General features: G+C 43.5%; 1 protein-coding gene across 1 annotated transcript in view; it reads right to left on the minus strand.

The window, feature by feature from the left end:
- Nucleotides 1-19621, minus strand: part of LOC121573294 (potassium voltage-gated channel subfamily A member 1) — a 31721-nt gene extending 12100 nt beyond the window's left edge. The window contains 3 exon segments of the mRNA XM_041885150.2: nucleotides 16199-17708; nucleotides 17710-18837; nucleotides 18839-19621. Coding sequence (XP_041741084.2) covers nucleotides 17355-17708; nucleotides 17710-18837; nucleotides 18839-19315 — 1959 coding nt within the window. The 5' untranslated portion in view covers nucleotides 19316-19621 and the 3' untranslated portion in view covers nucleotides 16199-17354.
- Between the last annotated feature and the right edge of the window lie 506 nt (nucleotides 19622-20127).

Consider the following 20127-nt stretch of genomic DNA (forward strand, 5'->3'; position numbering starts at 1 on the left):
TTCAAAGCGACAAAGGGGGGCACCACTCGGAAAGCACATGTGCAATGCACTGTGAGTCATATTACACCATGATAGACCATCACGGCGAATTAAAGGCATGGCGCTGGCGGGGTGGCGGCGGTCAGAAAACATCATTAATGCAAAGACGCCCTCGTCCCCTCTAAACAAGCTCTGTGCACATGGATGGCAGAACTGGCAAGAGCAGATCTACCAAATACAGTGTTAATGAGTGAATTCACTACAAGCTGACTGAGGGAGCTTATAGATCCGCAACTCAAATCACTTCAGTTCCACAAACGCTTTTTTGTTGGAACATTGCTGTGAGGTTGAAGAACCTATGTTTAGACACTATTCTACTGGCTTACAAGTGGAAAGTAAAGCTGGCTACACTTGTGTCAGGTTGCTAGGCAGTGAGAAACGCCTCCAAATGTGTGTTTATGGGATGTAGGGAGATCATTGCTGGTATAATAGAAGTCCATAGCAAATATATGCCAAAGATATTGAAATAATAACAAATAATGACAGCTATACACAGTCATACATGTGCAATTCTACCATGATTTTGCCACATTGTACAAGTCGCAGACAACTTTTTAAAGGACCAGGGCATCATTACTGGCACAGAGTGAGAGGTTCAACCATGAATAACTAATAATTATTTATGCACCAACTCACTAGGGCAAACAGTAGAATTACTTTGCATGTCTACCTTGTAAGCTTAGGAAGGATATACTACTATAAAGGGCCATATTTATAAAGTGTTGACAACCAAGTACAAGGTTTACACCTATTTGCTCAGTTGGGGTTAAAACACCTCCCTAAAAACTACTTACAAAACATCAAAATGTGAGGATTGCGAATGCACTAGCAGGACACCCTGCATCGTGTGAAACTACAGCCGAAAATGGGAAAGTCCAGCTAGCATGTCTGATTCTCAAGCCTCTACAGCCATAAGCAGAACTAGTAACGTGTCTGTGACTCCCTAGCAGAGGAGAAATGCCAGAGTGGTTGATTTATAGCCTCACTTCCCACATAATAAATCACACAGATGCATCTGAAACAAAAATGATAACAGCAGCCATCTCTACCCAGACTTCCATCCCTCTTCTCCGAATGAATTTATATTGTCAATGACCTTCATCCATATGAGAACGATAAAGCCATTTGTTTCCAATGGATTGCAGCTCATGCAAATGATCTGTCCATGAATGCCGTTGTTTATGTACAGTTGAAGTCAGAAGTTTACATACACCTTAGCCAAATACATTTAAACTCAGTTTTTCCACAATTCCTGACATTTAATCCTAGTAAAGATTCCCTGTCTTAGGTCAGTTAGGATCACCACTTTATTTTAAGAATGTGAAATGTCATAATAATAGTAGAGAGAATTAGTTATTTCAGCTTTTATTTATTTCATCACATTCTCAGTGGGTCAGAAGTTTACATACACTCAATTAGTATTTGGTAGCATTGCCTTTAAATTGTTTAACTTGGGTCAAACGTTTCAGGGAGCCTTCCACAATCTTCCCACAATAAGTTGGGTGAATTTTGGCCCATTCCTCCTGACAGAGCTGGTGTAACTGAGTCAGGTTTGTAGGCCCCCTTGCTCGCACACACTTTTTCAGTTCTGCCCACAAATTTTCTATAGGATTGAGGTCAGGGCTTTGTGATGGCCACTCCAATACCTTGACTTTGTTGTCCTTAAGCTTGGGGCCATTGTCCATTTGGAAGACCCATTTGCGACCAAGCTTTATCTTCCTGACTGATGTCTTGAGATGTTGCTTCAATATATCCACATAATTTTCCTTCCTCATGATCCCATCTATTTTGTGAAGTGCACCAGTCCCTCCTGCAGCAAAGCACCCCCACAGCATGATGCTGCCACCCCCGTCCTTCACGGTTGGGATGGTGTTCTTCGGCTTGCAAGCAACCCCCTTTTTCCTCCAAACATAACGATGGTCATTATGGCCAAACAGTTCTATTTTTGTTTCATCAGACCAGAGGACATTTCTCCAAAAGGTACGATCTTTGTCCCCATGTGCAGTTGCAAACCGTAGTCTGGCTTTCTTATGGCGGTTTTGGAGCAGTGGCTTCTTCCTTGCTGAGCGGCCTTTCAGGCTATGTCGATACAGGACTCGTTTTACTGTGGATATAGATACTTTTGTACCTGTTTCCTCCAGCATCTTCACAAGGTCCTTTGCTGTTGTTCTGGGATTGATTTGCACTTTTCGCACCAAAGTACATTCATCTCTAGGAGACAGAACGCGTCTCCTTCCTGAGCGGTATGACGGCTGCGTGGTCCCATGGTGTTTATACTTGCATACTATTGTTTGTACAGATGAACATGGTACCTTCAGGCGTTTGGAAATTGCTCCCAAGGATGAACCAGACTTGTGGAGGTCTACAATTTTTTTTCTGAGGTCTTGGCTGATTTCTTTTTAGTTTCCCTTGATGTCAAGCAAAGAGGCACTGAGGTTGAAGGTAGGCCTTGAAATACATCCACAGGTACACCTCCAGTTGACTCAAATTATGTCAATTAGCCTATCAGAAGCTTCTAAAGCCATGACATCATTTTCTGAAATTTTCCAAGCTGTTTAAAGGCACAGTCAACTTAGTGTATGTAAACTTCTGACCCACTGGAATTGTGATACAGTGAATTATAAGTGAAATAATCTGTCTGTAAACAATTGTTGGAAAAATGACTTGTGTCATGCACAAAGTAGATGTCCTAACCGACTTGCCAAAACTATAATTTGTTAATAAGAAATGTGTGTAGTGGTTGAAAAACGAGTTTTAATGACTCCAACCTAAGTGTATGTAAACTTCCGACTTCAACTGTATGTGTGTGTGTGTGTGTGTGTGTGTCAGTAAAGTATTGGGTTAGCGTGCAGTAGGTCCCTGGTTTTATCCCAGTTACAGTTAGGCAGCAAACCCCCAAATATGCTATAATGTTGTCAGAAGTGGGATGGATGGCCGTGGTCAGATATTTTACATGAATGTTATATGAACAATTAGGCCATGACCTTACTGAAGTCCTTAGATCGAACCTGGCATCTCATAATTATCTTGGGCCAGAAATCCAGTAAGCCAGGGAACGCTGCCCAGGCTTCTGGACCTGACTGAAACATTTGGACTTCATTAATGAGAGGGAGAAGGTGGCTGCGGGGGGATGAATAAGGGCGTGCTGTGAATGCGAACAGCTGAGAAAAACACATAAATTGTTGGTTTGCTCTCTTTCTTGGCTTATTCCATTGATTAGGTCGTTTGGGTTAACTGCAAAGGGGCTGGGAGCGGGTGTGCGTGATTAGCCAGTGTGATTGATTACACAATGATTGTTCACACAATAACTTTCTGGAATTTTCTGTTTGAATGATGTGGTCTCACCTAACTATCTTAAGACGAATGCACTAATTGTAAGTCGCTTAGAGCGTCTGCTAAATGACTCCAATGTAAAATGAATCCGCTGCAGAATAAGTACCCTTCCCTCAATAATAGCATCTAACAGATGTAGCCCTTTTTAACAACCAAATGCTTTTGCTGTAATACTCTAGAACTTCCTAGAAGTGATCATATTAGTCAGAACCACAGGTGTCCAGTGGCTATCCTATTGCCAAGGAACCAATCTGAGCAGCATTACTTGATTGATGGGCAGTAAGGAAAGTCGATAAAGGAGTGAGCAAAGACGTTTTGAAAACCAATACAAATTTCAATGTGGGTGATAATAGTATTTATGATATCCCAGTCAGGAGCTAAAATACAGACAGACATGTATAAGGAGGAGGTCAATAGGTGCTGACAGTGCCATGTTCAGGAGCTTTGGGATAGTTAGGATAGGTTAGTTCCATCAGCCAGAGTGCAAAACACACACTACACTGATATACTGTCTCACTAGGCCTAGGGTAATACGGTTATTATTCCACTGTTATTACACCGTTACTCTAACCTTCCAATTCACAAAAGTTGTGGGGGATACATCTCAAAAACAAAACAAACTCAAAGAAATGCAGGTACACACCCAAACAATAACAAACACCCACTTCCTTTGCGTCCATAACTGTGTGAAATGTTGCTGCGCTACATTGAAATGATAGCAAAGTGCCACATTTGAACACGTGGCATTGCAACTCTGAAAGTGTGATGAATAATACAACCCCACACTGAGAGTTAAACCACGCTCCCCAGTCAGAGCACAGAAACCACTTAAGGGCACAACATGTAGCACATCAAAAAAGGACCAGAAAAGTGATATTACGAGTTTCCCCGCTATTGCTGACTTGCAGTTGGATTTCAGACTCCAACCCACAGGTGCTGTAAATGCCAGATGGAGTCACAAAATAAATCTCTCGTATGTTAAGCGTTGTAGTCTGCCAGTGGTTTGTTTGGGGGAAAACTGCACTGTGTACAACCCTGACACATATTTTCCAAACAGAGGGTGAGAGTTGGAAAAACAGACTCTCAAACACTTAAAAATACACACACACACACACACACACACACGAACAAACTTTACTCTGACACACTATACATCAGAAAATTCCAGTCACGGTTGCTATGACAATGCTTACATTTACCACAAACGTTCTCCTCTGCAGCTTATTGTGGCCCCCAGCACCCTTGGGAAAGTTGTTTTTAACTTTATGCCTGGGAACGCAACAGTGGAAAAGCATAAGCCTCAACTGATTGATCAACTCTGAGTGCCCAATCTGGGTTCCAAAGCTACACCGGAGAGCCTGGTATACAGTTAAACTTTCCAGATGTTTGAGCTTTTGTTGGCATATGTATTGAGAGAAAACCAGAACTGTCATTGAATTGAATAGGAGCTCTTACAGTGTATTACAGATCTTTATCCTTCTCTTTTTAACTTAAATTAAGACAAAGGTAATCTCGTGCCACAAGGTTCTCTCTGTTCTCTGTCATGACACCTCTTGGTGTGTCTATACAGAATAAAGATAGCTGGCAATGCAACAACAAATGGCATCAAGACAGGTTATTTTCAAAATACAAAATCTCTCCCCAGCACAGCAGGAAATGCTATCAGCTATTTATAGCCTCAAACGTGCAATTTTTCAGCCGGCACTCAAGGGAGGGCACAAAGTCCCAATTAACTCACCGGAAACTCACCAAGGCAAACAGTGAGATTACTAATGATAAAGCAGATGCTCAAATACAAGCTAGAATATTTTATTTTATCTCACAAGGCTGCCAATATCACAGCCTCGCAGATGTGCCGTACAACAAAGGTGTTTGGCCTTACTATTATTAGTCTCCTAAACAATAGCAGTAAACAACAAATTAGCGTTGTTGAGTATACTATGCGTAATAGGCTGCGGGGAGGAAATTAGACAGTTTTTAAGTGGATAATGTGGAGAATGGAGAATCCATACCGCCTGGTATGGCAACTCTTCGGCCTCCGACTGCAAGGCACTACAGAGGGAAGTGCGTACGGCCCAGTACATCACTGGGGCCAAGCTTCATGCCATCCAGGACCTCTATACCAGGCGGTGTCAGAGAAAGGTTGCCAAAGATTCCAGCCACCCTAGTCATAAACTGTTCTCTCTGCTACTGCATGGCAAGCGGTACCGGAGTGCCAATTCTAGGTCCAAAAGACTTCTTAACAGCTTCTACCCCCAAGCCATAAGACTCCTGAACAGCTAATGAAATGGCTACCCAGACTATTTGTACATATTACCTCAATGTACACATGTACATATTACCTCAATTACCTCGACTAACCTGTGCCCCCGCACATTGACTCTGTACCGGTACCCCCCTGTATATAGCCTCACTACTGTTATTTTACTGCTGCTCTTTAATTATTTGTTGTTTTTCTATTTTTCTTCTTTTTTATTTTTACTTATCTATTTTTTACTTAACACTTATTTTTCTTAAAACTGCATAGTTGGTTAAGGGCTTGTTAGTAAGGATTTCACTGTAAGGTCTACACCTGTTGTATTTGGCGCATGTGACAAATACAATTTTATTGTATTTTATTTGACCTTTTAGAGTTGGATAATTGTTAATGAACAGCACTTAAGCCACTTCGTTCAGGATATTGCACATTTTATCATTTCTTTACAGCTCAGTCATTTTGTTAAATGCAGTTGTTTTGTTACTTTTGGAACATTGAACGAGTAGGCCTAATTCTACATAGGACATAGAAGGCGGTTTCCCGAACACAGATTAAGCTAAAAATCTGTGTCCAGGAAACCAACCCAAAGAGTATTGTGTGCATCTTCAGTATTTCTTGAAATGCAGTGAAAAGTACAGTAGACTGGCTATGTGATCTGTTAATCGATGTCAAATGGTTAGAACGTATTGATAAAACCATTAACATCAATACACTGCAACTAACTATAGTACAACCAGCTACCAAGTATACAATAAAAAGCTGCTACGTTATCTGGAATTAAGGCTTGAAGATCCCTTTATAAATCAACAATAAAGAAGAAACAAATAATACTTTGTCTCACATCATGTGTATGTTTATCTAGTAATTGCTAGATAAACGTAATTGCTGTATAATCATTTACTCTAGAGATCAATCTTTAATCATTATCTTTCCACCTGCAGGTGCAGCAGAGTTGTTTCTCAAGTATAAAAAAAGGGTAAAAGGATTATAGAAGAAAATAAGAAGTAAACCATTTGTTATTTATAAAAATGGAGAGGGAATTTTCCATCACTGCCCGAGCAGTGTTTTAACGTGCCAGCTGTAGAATACCTCTGACGAAAGAGCAGAAAACCATGACTGTATAAAAACCAAGACTTGGCTTGAGGGAGAAAGGACTTACTGTTAGGGGCTTGAGAAGTAAACAAAATCCTAAAAGAGAACTTTGTCGTTTCCTGCGTAATCCACCAAAAAAGTGAAAGCCTTCCCAAAATAATTCTGTGGATCTGGTCCAAATAAAATTAAAAGACATACAAAGCCCTTGAGCACTGACTGTTACTGTCACGCTCTGGCTCCGGGACTTTGTATGTTGAGCCAGGGTGTGTTCGTTTCGTTGTGTTCTGTTTGGTTGGGTTGTCTATGTGGTTGTTTCCTTGTTTGGTCGTGTGACTCCCAATCAGTGGTAACGAGTGTCAGCTGTCGGCTCGTTATCTCTGATTGGGAGCCATATTTAAACTGTGTGTTTTCACCTTGTGTTTGTGGGTTTTTGTTCCTTGTCAGTCATTGTAACTGTGGACTTTACGATCGTGTTTTGTTTTGTTTCGTGTCCTTTACTAATTAAAGTCATGTTCGTATCGCACGCTGCGCCTTGGTCCACTCATTTCGTAGACGGTCGTGACAGAAAAACCCACCATCAAAGGACCAAGCAGCGTGTCCAGGAATCGGCAGCCTGGATGTGGGAGCAGCGTCGGAGGGACGAGAGGCACCCCCAATAATTTTTTAGGGGGGGGCACAGGGCATGGACGACGGGGCTGACGGAGGCAGAGAAGGGGCGAATTCAAAAGGCCACCAGGTTACGGGGGCCACTGGTCAAAGTAGGGAAAGGAGGTTTAGAGGCACGGCGAGAGGTACTGGGGTGTGTTACCAGTCCGGTCCGGCCCGTTCCAGTTCCCGGAGTAGAGCCAGTGGTGTGTGTCCCCAGTACGGTCCGGCCTGTTACGGCCCCTCGCACCAAATGGACGGTGCGCGTCTCCAGCCCGGTCCGGCCTGTTCCTGCCTCTCGCACAAAGCCTACGGTGTGCGTCGCCAGCCCAGCCCGGCCTGTTCCTGCTCCACGCACAAAACCTACGGTGTGCGTCGCCAGCCCAGCCCGGCCTGTTCCTGCTCTACGCACAAAGCCTACGGGGTGCGTCGCCAGCCCAGCCCGGCCTGTTCCTGCTCCACGCACAAAACCTACGGTGTGCGTCGTCAGCCCAGCCCGGCCTGTTCCTGCTCCACGCACAAAACCTACGGTGTGCGTCGCCAGCCCAGCCCAGCCTGTTCATGCTCTACGCACAAAGCCTACGGTGTGCGTCGCCAGCCCAGCCCGGCCTGTTCCTGCTCCACGCACAAAACCTACGGTGTGCGTCGTCAGCCCAGCCCGGCCTGTTCCTGCTCCACGCACAGAGCCTACGGTGTGCGTCACCAGCCCAGCCCGGCCTGTTCCTGCTCTACGCACAAAGCCTACGGTGTGCGTCGTCAGCCTGGTCCAGCCTGTTCCTGCTACTCGCACCAAGCCAAGGGTGCGAGTCGTCAGCCTGGTCCAGCCCGTTCCTGCTACTCGCACCAAGCCAGGGGTACGAGTCGTCGGCCTGGTCCAGCCCGTTCCTGCTACTCGCACCAAGCCAAGGGTGCGAGTCGTCAGCCTGGTTCAGCTCGTCCCTGCTACTCGCACCAAGCCAAGGGTGCGAGTCGTCAGCCTGGTCCAGCCCGTTCCTGCTACTCGCACCAAGCCAGGGATGCGAGTCGTCAGCCTGGTGAGGCCCGTTCCGGCTCCACGCATCAAGCCTAGGGTGCGTATCGTCAGCCAGGTCCGGTCCGTTCCTGCCTCACGCGCCAAGCCAGGGGGTGCGCGTCGTCAGTCCAGATCCTACCAGCTGGGTCAGATCGGACCCGGGGCGCTCACGGGGATTGAAGAAGGGTGGTGGTCAAGCCCGGGCCGGAGCCGCCTCCGAGGAGTAATGCCCACCCAGCCCTCCCCTGTTTGGGGGTTTTTGAGGCGCGGTCGCAGTCCGCGCCTTTAGGGGGGGGTACTGTCACGCTCTGGCTCCGGGACTTTGTATGTTGAGCCAGGGTGTGTTCGTTTCGTTGTGTTCTGTTTGGTTGGGTTGTCTATGTGGTTGTTTCCTTGTTTGGTCGTGTGACTCCCAATCAGTGGTAACGAGTGTCAGCTGTCGGCTCGTTATCTCTGATTGGGAGCCATATTTAAACTGTGTGTTTTCACCTTGTGTTTGTGGGTTTTTGTTTCCTTGTCAGTCATTGTAACTGTGGACTTTACGATCGTGTTTTGTTTTGTTTCGTGTCCTTTACTAATTAAAGTCATGTTCGTATCGCACGCTGCGCCTTGGTCCACTCATTTCGTAGACGGTCGTGACAGTTACTTTTTAAGAGAAGTAGCATGTTTTTGCCAGGGGGCATATCTGCAAGTCTCCATCAAAACCTCTGTGAGGGAGCCAAAACCAATAATATTTTACCATTCAAGGGCTTACTGGTACATTTTTGTAACATTAGTTTTTATAAAATCAAAGGCAAGGATCATAGTAAAGCAAAGGTTCCACAACGGCTCCTTAGGAAAATATATCCCAAACATTTATGGTTGGGGTAATGACATGTCTATGTTATCAGACGAAGCCATGAGAGACTCAAGAAGTAAATAAATAATTAAATCATGGATGTTATGACGTCAGCAATATAAAGTAAACAACAGCATTCTCCACCCCTCAGCAGTATTTATGTAACTACGTACCGCGGTTGATTTAAAAACAGCTCCCTTTGACTCTGTACTAGACCAATTACAACCATGAGTTTCAACTTTTTCTTTAAAACGGAAATCTTTAATTGATTTTGGGTAACACTACATTTAAGCATACTTTATAAAGGGTTTTTAAAGGGATTGTAAGTAGCTGATGGACTGTTCATTATTAATAGATAATAATAAGCAGTTATAACTACTATTAGTCTCACAATTTGTCAATCACAATTTGAAAGAATGAGTATAGCTGTTTATTATAAACCACCTATAAACGTATAATACATAGTTTGTAAACCACTTACAAACCCTTTACAAAGCATACCTTGATGATGTAAAGTGTTACCTGGTTTGAATCATTTCACTTTGAGAAAATATGATTCTGCTTGCTTCCTTTGCCCTAACCATATCTTTGAACAAAACCACGTGGCATGTCAAGCACCATAACAATAAGGGTACTCTTTCATTTATCAGAATGTTCATAATTTTTACTAAACAGCAACTCCCATGCACTTTATGCGGGGGATACTGGTCTTTGTAGTCCTCCGGGCTGCCTTCTGAGTCATCAACAGCGAGTGGAGGCTCCTGTAGGCTGGCTCCTTGTGTACAGCACACTCACACGCACTCACACACGCACGCACACATGCACCAATACACCCCGGGCCCTGGAGCGCTAGCATTAGTCACTCCACATAAAAGCTTCCAGTCACTCCAAAGCAGGAGAGCACAGAGCGCGAGTGGGAGACTAGGTCTACGGGGTCTCGATTTATGGCAGCCATTTTGGCTCCACCTGGACTAAAGATGCCACTGCTTTGATTTTGGGAATAAAGGCTTACGTTTACATAAGCTGATCAATACAGAGGAGGCTCTGATCACGTATCACGGCTCATCCAGGTTTGATGATTTCAACGTCTATTGCGAGTGGCCTTGATTAGTCATGAATGAGAAATGTGTATGCTTGATTACATATATCCCTGACTAGGAACATAATCATGTTGCTCATTACATTTCATTTCATATGGTATCCAATGTAAAAACGTGTGCTTGTTACCGTAATCGAATTGTAAACCATGATTTTACTTAGGATCAAATCATGGAAAAACAAACTAATTAAGTGGTTTACCTTCTTCACATATATTTTCATTTCGTGGTTGGATTACACAAATAACATTGTTGCATTATCTAGGTCTAGGATCTATTTTGAAGTAACCCACATTTGTAATGTGTAACATTTACACTATAGGCCTTCATTATATCAACTACTATTCAAAACTCCATCTACTTTACCTTTTTACCTTGTTACTTTACCTGATTGTTCGACCTGCGCAATCAATCTCGTATTTGAACACTACATGAATAGTTTACACTGTACAGCTCATGTGACGTTGTTCGTTAGGTGTTTACGACAACCAGCGAGACCCTGCTTACTCATTCCTTCCTTATCTCAACGCTCCGTTCAAGACTCCAACAGCTGATGACACATCTGGAGCCACTAAAGTTTACCAGCAGGCCGCTAGCCTTCCAGCCACCAGCCCGTTTCGTTTTACGGTTGAGCAGCTGTTGCACTGCATTAAATCTCGAGCTTGTTAATACACTACCACTGCATCTCTGCAGGGCCTTCGCTTGCACCCCTAGGGACAACCAAGTCTGAGTAAGACTCCATGTGACAACTCTGGGAAGTGCTTACCTGTCCAGCGGTGTGCCAGGATTTAATTTCCTCCTGCCCCAGTTACATGTGTGACTCCAAACTTGAGTCTATTCTATGGACTATATACACACTTCCTAGCTCCACTCATTAACTCTACAAAGACTCATAAAGACAAAGACTCATACTCTACAAAGACTTGGTAGCATTGTTGTGCCAATTTACGTCACTTTACCATAAGTCATGCTTTTTCATTACTCTGTAATAAGAGTGTAACTACTGTCATTACACTGTAACATCACGCAACAATCGTTATCTCCATACATGTGAGTCAGGAAACCCTGAAACCCTACACTAAAGCATATGTGTAACTAGCAACATTATCTACGTGTCTAGAATGAGGTAATATAATCGACTCCTGCGCGCAGTGTCAGATTAATTCAGCTCATTGGAAAGATCCGCTTTGAGATTTTGTTTTGTTAACAAAGACTCGGGTTGCTATCTTTCAATGGAGGCATATTATGTAACTTCAACATTGAAACCTCAAGGGGGGTTCCATTTACACAGAGGTTAGTCTCCTAAAGCTCCCTTGTGTACATTAGTCAATCTCTTCCGCAATTGAGAACTACAGTAGGACTGTTTCCATACAGATCAGCCTTTCAGTTTCCATGCGCACGCAATATTTGTGTAACTTGGAATTGCAATGCAATACTACATAACATAGGCTATACATATGTCAGAGGGAGACCCAGACACACTGCACATGTCCAAAGAGCCCTCTGTAGCTCAGCTGGTAGAGCATGATGCTTAAAACGCCAGCATAGGGGGTTTGATTCCTGGTACCACCCGTACGTAAAATGTATGCACAAATAAAAGTATTCAGACCCCTCATAAAAAAGGGCAGGTATTGGTAGATGGTTAACAATAACAAATCACAGCAGATATTGAATATATTTTTAAGCATGGTCTAGTTAATAATTGTGCTGTGCATTATGTACTAAACCACCCAAACCCCTCAAAGATACAGTCATCCTTCTGAACTGAGCTGCAGGACAGGAATAAAACTTCTCAGGGATGTTATCATGAGGCCATTGGTGATTTTAAAACAGCTACAGAATTCAATGGCTGTGATGGGAGAGAACTGAGGATGGATCAACAGAGTGAAAAGAAGAACACAAATATATAAAATACAAATTTTCCAAAACATGTATCTTGTATGCAACAAGGCCGTAAGTATGTAAAGCCCTATGTTTGGGGCAAATCCAACACAACAAATCACAGAGTAACTGTCTCCTTTTTTCAAGCATGGTGGTGGCTGCATCATGGTATGGGTATGCTTTACATTGGCAAATGCTGGGGAGTAAAAAAACAGTGCTAAGCACAGGCAAAATCATTCAGTCTGCTTTACACCAGGCACCTTTCAGCAGGACAATAACCTACAACACAAAGCCAAATCTAAACTGGAGTTGCTTACCAAGAAGACAGTGAATGTTCCTAAGTGGCCAAGTTACAGTTTTGACCTAAATCTGCTTGAAATACTATGGCAAGTCTTGAAAATGGCTGTCTAGCCATGATCCCCAACATTTTGAGAGAGCTTGAAGAATTTTGAAAAGAATAATAGGCCAATATTGCACAATCCAGGTGTGTAAAACTCTTAGAGACTTACCCAAGAAGGCTCACAGCTGTAATTGCTACCAAAGGTGTTTCTAACATGTACAGTATGGACTCAGGGAGCTGAATACTTATGCAATGACTATATTGTACTTATAATTTTTCATTCATCTTTTAAAAAATGTTAGAATTTTTCTTCCACTTTGACATTCCAGAGTATTTTGTGTAGATTGTTGACAGAAAATGTAAATTATATCCATTTGAATCCCACTTTGTAACACAATGAAATCGAATGAATCTGAATACTTTTGCAAGGCACTGTAAGTTGCTTTGGATAAAAGCATCTGCTAAATGGCATATATTATATTATACTGCTCAAAAAAATAAAGGGAACACTAAAATAACACATCCTAGATCTGAATGAATGAAATAATCTTATTAAATACTTTTTCTTTACATAGTTGAATGTGCTGACAACAAAATCACACAAAAATTATCAATGGAAATCAAATTTATCAACCCATGGAGGTCTGGATTTGGAGTCACCCTCAAAATTAAAGTGGAAAACCACACTACAGGCTGATCCAACTTTGATGTAATGTCCTTAAAACAACTCAAAATGAGGCTCAGTAGTGTGTGTGGCCTCCACGTGCCTGTATGACCTCCCTACAACGCCTGGGCATGCTCCTGATGAGGTGGCGGATGGTCTCCTGAGGGATCTCCTCCCAGACCTGGACTAAAGCATCCGCCAACTCCTGGACAGTCTGTGGTGCAACGTGGCGTGGGTGGATGGAGCGAGACATGATGTCCCAGATGTGCTCAATTGGATTCAGGTCTGGGGAACGGGCGGGCCAGTCCATAGCATCAATGCCTTCCTCTTGCAGGAACTGCTGACACACTCCAGCCACATGAGGTCTAGCATTGTCTTGCATTAGGAGGAACCCAGGGCCAACCGCACCAGCATATGGTCTCACAAGGGGTCTGAGGATCTCATCTCGGTACCTAATGGCAGTCAGGCTACCTCTGGCGAGCACATGGAGGGCTGTGCGGCCCCCCAAAGAAATGCCACCCCACACCATAACTGACCCACCGCCAAACCGGTCATGCTGGAGGATGTTGCAGGCAGCAGGACGTTCTCCACGGCGTCTCCAGACTCTGTCACGTCTGTCACATGTGCTCAGTGTGAACCTGCTTTCATCTGTGAAGAGCACAGGGCGCCAGTGGCGAATTTGCCAATCTTGGTGTTCTCTGGCAAATGCCAAACGTCCTGCACGGTGTTGGGCTATAAGCACAACCCCCACCTGTGGACGTCGGACCCTCATACCACCCTCATGGAGTCTGTTTCTGACCGTTTGAGCAGACACGTGCACATTTGTGGCCTGCTGGAGGTCATTTTGCAGGGCTCTGGCAGTGCTCCTCCTGCTCCTCCTTGCACAAAGGCGGAGGTAGCAGTCCTGCTGCTGGGTTGTTGCCCTCCTACGGCCTCCTCCACGTCTCCTGATGTACTGGCCTGTCTCCTGGTAGCGCCTCCATGCTCTGGACACTACGCTGACAGACACAGCAAACCTTCTTGCCACAGCTCGCATTGATGTGCCATCCTGGATGAGCTGCACTACCTGAGCCACTTGTGTGGGTTGTAGACTCCGTCTCATGCTACCACTAGAGTGAAAGCACCGCCAACATTCAAAGTGACCAAAACATCAGCCAGGAAGCATAGGAACTGAGAAGTGGTCTGTGGTCACCACCTGCAAAACCAGTCCTTTATTGGGGGTGTCTTGCTAATTGCCTATAATTTCCACCTGTTGTCTATTCCATTTGCACAACAGCATGTGAAATGTATTGTCAATCAGTGTTGCTTCCTAAGTGGACAGTTTGATTTCACAGAAGTGTGATTGACTTGGAGTTACATTGTGTTGTTTAAGTGTTCCCTTTATTTTTTTGAGCAGTGTATATTATATTATACTGTATAATATAAACTGTACTAGAGAAGGCCCAAAACACAAATGTACTATGTTTTTGCATCAGAGCAAAGGGAATAAAACATAAAAGGGAGAGATAACTTTGTGCAAAGTGAAGTGTTTTTAAATTTTCAATCAGATCTGACCCACTCTGTAGATTCACAGAGTATTCCACACATACAGTACATAGCTTCAGTTAGACTGGTTGTACATACAACCTCAATGGGAAAATGCACTAGACCAAATACAGTGTACACAAATTGACTTGACCGGGTCACCAAAGTTCACCTATAGCAACAGCCATCCAAATGAACACTGTATCCTTTGAATTGATGCCTGGAGATGAGGAAACCCCATGAAAATCTGAAAATGTTACACTAATTTATCCTACTCATCATATGAGGTGAGTGTATGGTAACAATTGACACTGCAAAGACTGTCATGCACATGACATCAGAGGTCAAACACACTCATAATAATGTAAACTTATGACATCTGACTTAACATTGCCATGTGATGTCCCAACCTCTTTTTAACCAAGCTTGATGGCAAGCAGTATCTGTAGCTGGCACAGGCTTCCCGTTTCGTTGTCATAAGCCGGCTAGCATAACCATTATGACTGCAGGTGTCAAGTATAATGTTTTAAGTTTAAATTGAAGGCATTGATGCCATGCTGGGGAAATGGCAAGCGGATGTTGAGTAACCTTTTCGATGAGTATTTGCTACACATCAACTTTTTAACATAACTAATTACAGTGTATTGATGCAGTAACAAAACACATTGAGCCAGCTAGCTGCTTTGTGAGTCTGGATGTACCGTTTCAAAAGAACAATGAATGCCAGTGAATGTATTTGTCTGACAGGTGTTGACAGGTTTTCTGGATAAAGACCCAGAGCTCTGAGTGCAAAGAGTATACAAACATTGCTTTGTACAACTCCGTTTTAAATATTTCATTATTATATTAGGCAGAATGTCAGCGCCCCAAAAGCATAGATGCTGTCAACATCAAGAGTGTGTGTTTGTGTGTTTGTGTGTGTGTGTATTGGGGCTGTACAACCAAGTAGTTTCTGGTGACTAACTAAATTAATGCAATCAGCAGGGTAGTAGTGGCCTGTGCAGCACATTATTGTTTGTTTTGATACAGTTGGCCTAGTCTATTCATATTTAATGGGATTACTATTGTCAATGGAATAAGTGGGTAAAGTTATCCCTTTACACATGCACATATCTTACTTTTTAGAATGTTGCATCATTGAATATAGTTAGAAATGTATGTATATCCTACTATAAAATGTGGGTGTAGTATGGAAGTACCTGACCTGATTCAAAAACATGCAGCAAGCAACTAAGTTTTTCATCAATTACTTTGGAACTTCTCCAAATGGTTCCAGAGTGCATCACATAATGTGTATGGTGACATCAGTGTGTGTGTGTATGTGTGTGTGTGTTTTGTGGGGGTGGGTGTGGGTGTGTGTGTGTGTGTGTGTGTGTGTGTGTGTGTGTGTGTGTGTGTGTGTGTGTCGTGCTCACATACAGAAAACCACATCACAAAAATCTGTGAATGGTGATTGTATTTAAAAGGTGAACATACCTTGGAAAACAACAGCCTGCTGGAGATCTTGGTGCTTTCTGGGATGACTAACAGACCTTCCTTTCTCATATTAGAGAAATGTGCAATAGGTCCAACGAACAAGAGATTAAGTTCACAAACCCAAAGTTTCCACAATGACAGTCATTTTTTTCCCATATAGGTTTCCGTCAACGTCTATGTAAAGGGATATTGTCAGTTAGTTTGAGGTGGTTTTAAAGGGACGGGGTTAGATATCCGTGCAGGACCTCCCGTGACAGCCAGTGTGGAGCAATTTCTAATGTCATTCTGCACAGTCGCTAGTGTAATTCCTGTGCTTCACCTCGGTGGTCGGTCAATACAAGGCTTTATTTTGGCCTAAGCGTTACAAAGAATGTTGTTTGCCAAGCGTCTCACTTGTTGACCTCAGTGTACTGCCATTGCCGAGCATTTGGAAAGAAAATAGGTATCATGGTCATTTACTCAAGAATCTCATGATTTAGCTTTTTCAATGTTTCCGATCGATATTGAATGATTATTTTATTGTGTACACAGAGGGGTTAGACCTACACGGAAACGCCATAAGAATTGATTATTGTTCATAATATAAATATCTCAATACTCTTTAGTCAAACGAAGGGTGTCTAGGTTGCCATATGGCCTACAGTTTCTGTCTCTCAATATAACTTCCAAGTCTATCGCTCTTGAAAGTCAGCGACTCAAACAAGCTTTTACAATAGTGCAAACTAGGCCTACTGTAAACTTTTACTTTATCGCATAACAGCAAAACAATATCTATATCTCTCCTTCCATTATTGACAAATGAAACTCATAAAGTGCGTATGCATTAGCATGTCTCTTCAATATTTTCGATTTCATTTGTAGGTTTACGAGGCCCAGATAGGTAGCCTATATCTGATATCATCGGTCATAATAGTTACAAAGCTTTTGATTTGGGCGTCTATTTTCCGATGCTTATATTCCACTAAGCAGCCACATGTCAAAATAAAACACCATATTTGAGCTTCCCAAGATCTAGCTAAATATGAAGTATGTGTGTGCGTCTGTCTGTGTGTGTGTGCGTGTATGCGCGCAAGTGCGCACTTGTGTGAGTCTGACCACCTATGTGTGTGTGATTTGACAGCATATCTTTCTTCACGAGAAGAATCATTTTTTGTCATCACACGTCAGTCTGTTGTGACTTTGAACTTGTACTGTTTTTCCTGCCAATGTTTGTCCCATTTCCTTTACTAGGGCTTTTGTCCACCCCACACAGCGACTCCGTTACCCCCTCTTCCATCTCCATGTACTCCGCTTTATCACCCAGCGAAGAGCCTGAGGGGGACCCTTTGAATTTTTTTAGAAAGTTGGGGAAATAGGGGCAGGCAGGTGGTGGGGTTTCAACAACCGGTGGCGAGTCTGCTTCATTATCAGTCTCCCTGTGGTAGAAGTAATTGAAGTTGGATACAATGACGGGCACTGGAAGAGCTATGGTTAACACACCCGCTATGGCACAGAGCGAGCCCACTATCTTGCGCACCGACAGTTATTGGTTTCATGTCTCCATATCCGACCGTGGTCATAGTGACGACAGCCCACCAAAAAGCGTCCGGAATACTTGTGAATTGAGACGCGGGTTCGTCTGCCTCAGCGAAGTACACTGCACTTGAGAACAAAATGACACCAATAACGAGGAAGAAAATCAGAAGCGCTAGTTCTCTCATACTGGCGCGGAGGGTATGTCCGAGGATCTGCAGTCCTTTGGAGTGCCTGGAGAGTTTAAATATGCGAAAGACTCTGACAAGGCGGATTATTCTCAAAATTGCAAAACTCATTGCCTGGTCCCCTTTGCCTTGCTGTTGAGCAAGATCTGTGCCGAGCGTGATGAAATAAGGCAAAATGGATACAATATCTATAGTATTCATAATGTTTTTAAAGAAATCAGTTTTACTTGGACTTGCAAAGAAGCGCACTATAATCTCAAATGAAAACCAAATTATGCATACCGTCTCCACAATGAAAAATGGGTCGTTAAAAGGGGTCTGTCCATGGGGTTCTGTCGAATTGTCTCGTGGTTTAAGGTATTCTTTTTCGTCCCTGAACTCTGGCAACGTTTCCATACAGAAAATGACTATTGATATAACGATGACTAAAACGGATACGACTGCAATCCCTCTCGCAGGTTGTGAGCTCTCTGGGTATTCAAAAAGAAGCCAAACTTGGCGTTTGAACTCGTCCTCTGGTAAGGGTTTCTCTTCCTCTTTGACAAAACCCTCATCCTCCCGAAACTTCAGCATTGCCTCCTCCCCGAGTTCATAGAATTTCACCTCCTCAGAGAAGATGTCAAAAGGTACATTTTGGGGTCTCTTCAATCGCCCCCCTGACTGGTAATAATAAAGAATGGCGTCGAAGCTTGGTCGGTTCCTGTCAAAAAAATATTCGTTCCTTAGAGGGTCGAAGTACCTGATTCGTTTGTCCGGGTCTCCCAAAAGAGTGTCAGGAAACTGCGTGAGAGTCTTAAGTTGAGTTTCAAACTTTAGTCCGGACACATTAATAACAACTCTTTCGCAGCACCCATACTCACTGTAAACATTTTCGTATCCTGATTGGGGACGTCTATCTGTGAGTGAGACAGTCTCTTCATCATCCATATTACAGAGAAAATTGGAACTCTTGCTTTCCCCCGTCCTCCTCTTCTCCGCCTTCCGCCTCGTCCTCCTCTATCATATCCTCCTCAGATCCAAGTAGCGCCAACTCCGAGTGGCGCAAGTCCCCACCGAGAGTCTGACGACTCCTTCTCCAACGTCCTACGCCGCGTTGCTTTTTCCTATCTCTGAGAACCTGCTGCTCAGACTCATGGTGGTGCTGCTGTGGCTGTTGCGAGGAGGAGGGGCGCAAGGCGGTACTGCCACTACTGTTGTTGGCATTTGATGAGGAGGCGGTGCGAGACTGATGCTGCTGGTGGTTGTTAAGGAGATGGCCAGAGGACTCCCCTCCCTCTCCACTTGCTGCACCTTCAGCAGCGGCTGTTGCCTGCTGTACCTGTCTCTCCCGTTCGTGCTCCCTTTCTCGTGCGCGAGCATACCCGTAAGGCAGTCGAGTTTTGCACCCATTATCTGCACCTATCATGGCAAACTCCATTTTGAGGATGGTGTAAATTCAGTTGCCAGTGAATGATATAATCCCTTTAGCGACGACTCGTGTAGGCCAATGGAAAGTAACAAGTTGTAGCAAAGGGTGCACAGGTTGGTTGATCCGGCTTTGACAGATAGCAGGCACCTGTTATTCAGCGAGGCGTAGGTGAGTTAAGAATGCATAATTAAAGGTCCATTTTGGAATATAGTTCACGTTGTCTTTGACATAAAACACATTAATATATTTTTGTAAACGGACTCCTCATATATTTTATGACATCATTATTACAGCCAAGTGAATATAGGCTGTGGATGTGTAGGCCTTTTATACTTTTCAAATGTATATCCTATTAAATCACCAGATATTGGACAATATATTCACAAAACCACCTCATGTGTCTCTCAGGTGGTTAACTCCAGTGTGAGTACTTGCAGAAATACGGCATTTTTGCCTTTTCGTGGTCCCTCCTGGTTGCCATCTTAGGTGATGAGAAAACCGGCCCTTTTATCCTGTACACCTTCAGTGATTCTGAATGACTTTATTCCTCCGACGTCTTCAGCAGCTGCAAGGGAGAAACAGCAGTTCGATTAGACAACCTACAAATGTATGTATTCAAATGCATGTCCCCTGCGATGCATGCACTATAGCCTACGCATCACCAACTTAAGACCAGCAAACACGACAACAAGTCTAATAACAACAATAATTATAATGACAATATTTATAACACCAATTAGTAATTAATCATAATAATAATAACTAACATGGCAACAGGAGACAACGCATGATAACTGCAACATTAGTCTGTGTAGTTAATC

The sequence above is a fragment of the Coregonus clupeaformis genome, chromosome 15, assembly GCF_020615455.1.
Source record: "Coregonus clupeaformis isolate EN_2021a chromosome 15, ASM2061545v1, whole genome shotgun sequence".
NCBI classification, from domain to species: Eukaryota; Metazoa; Chordata; class Actinopteri; order Salmoniformes; family Salmonidae; genus Coregonus; species Coregonus clupeaformis.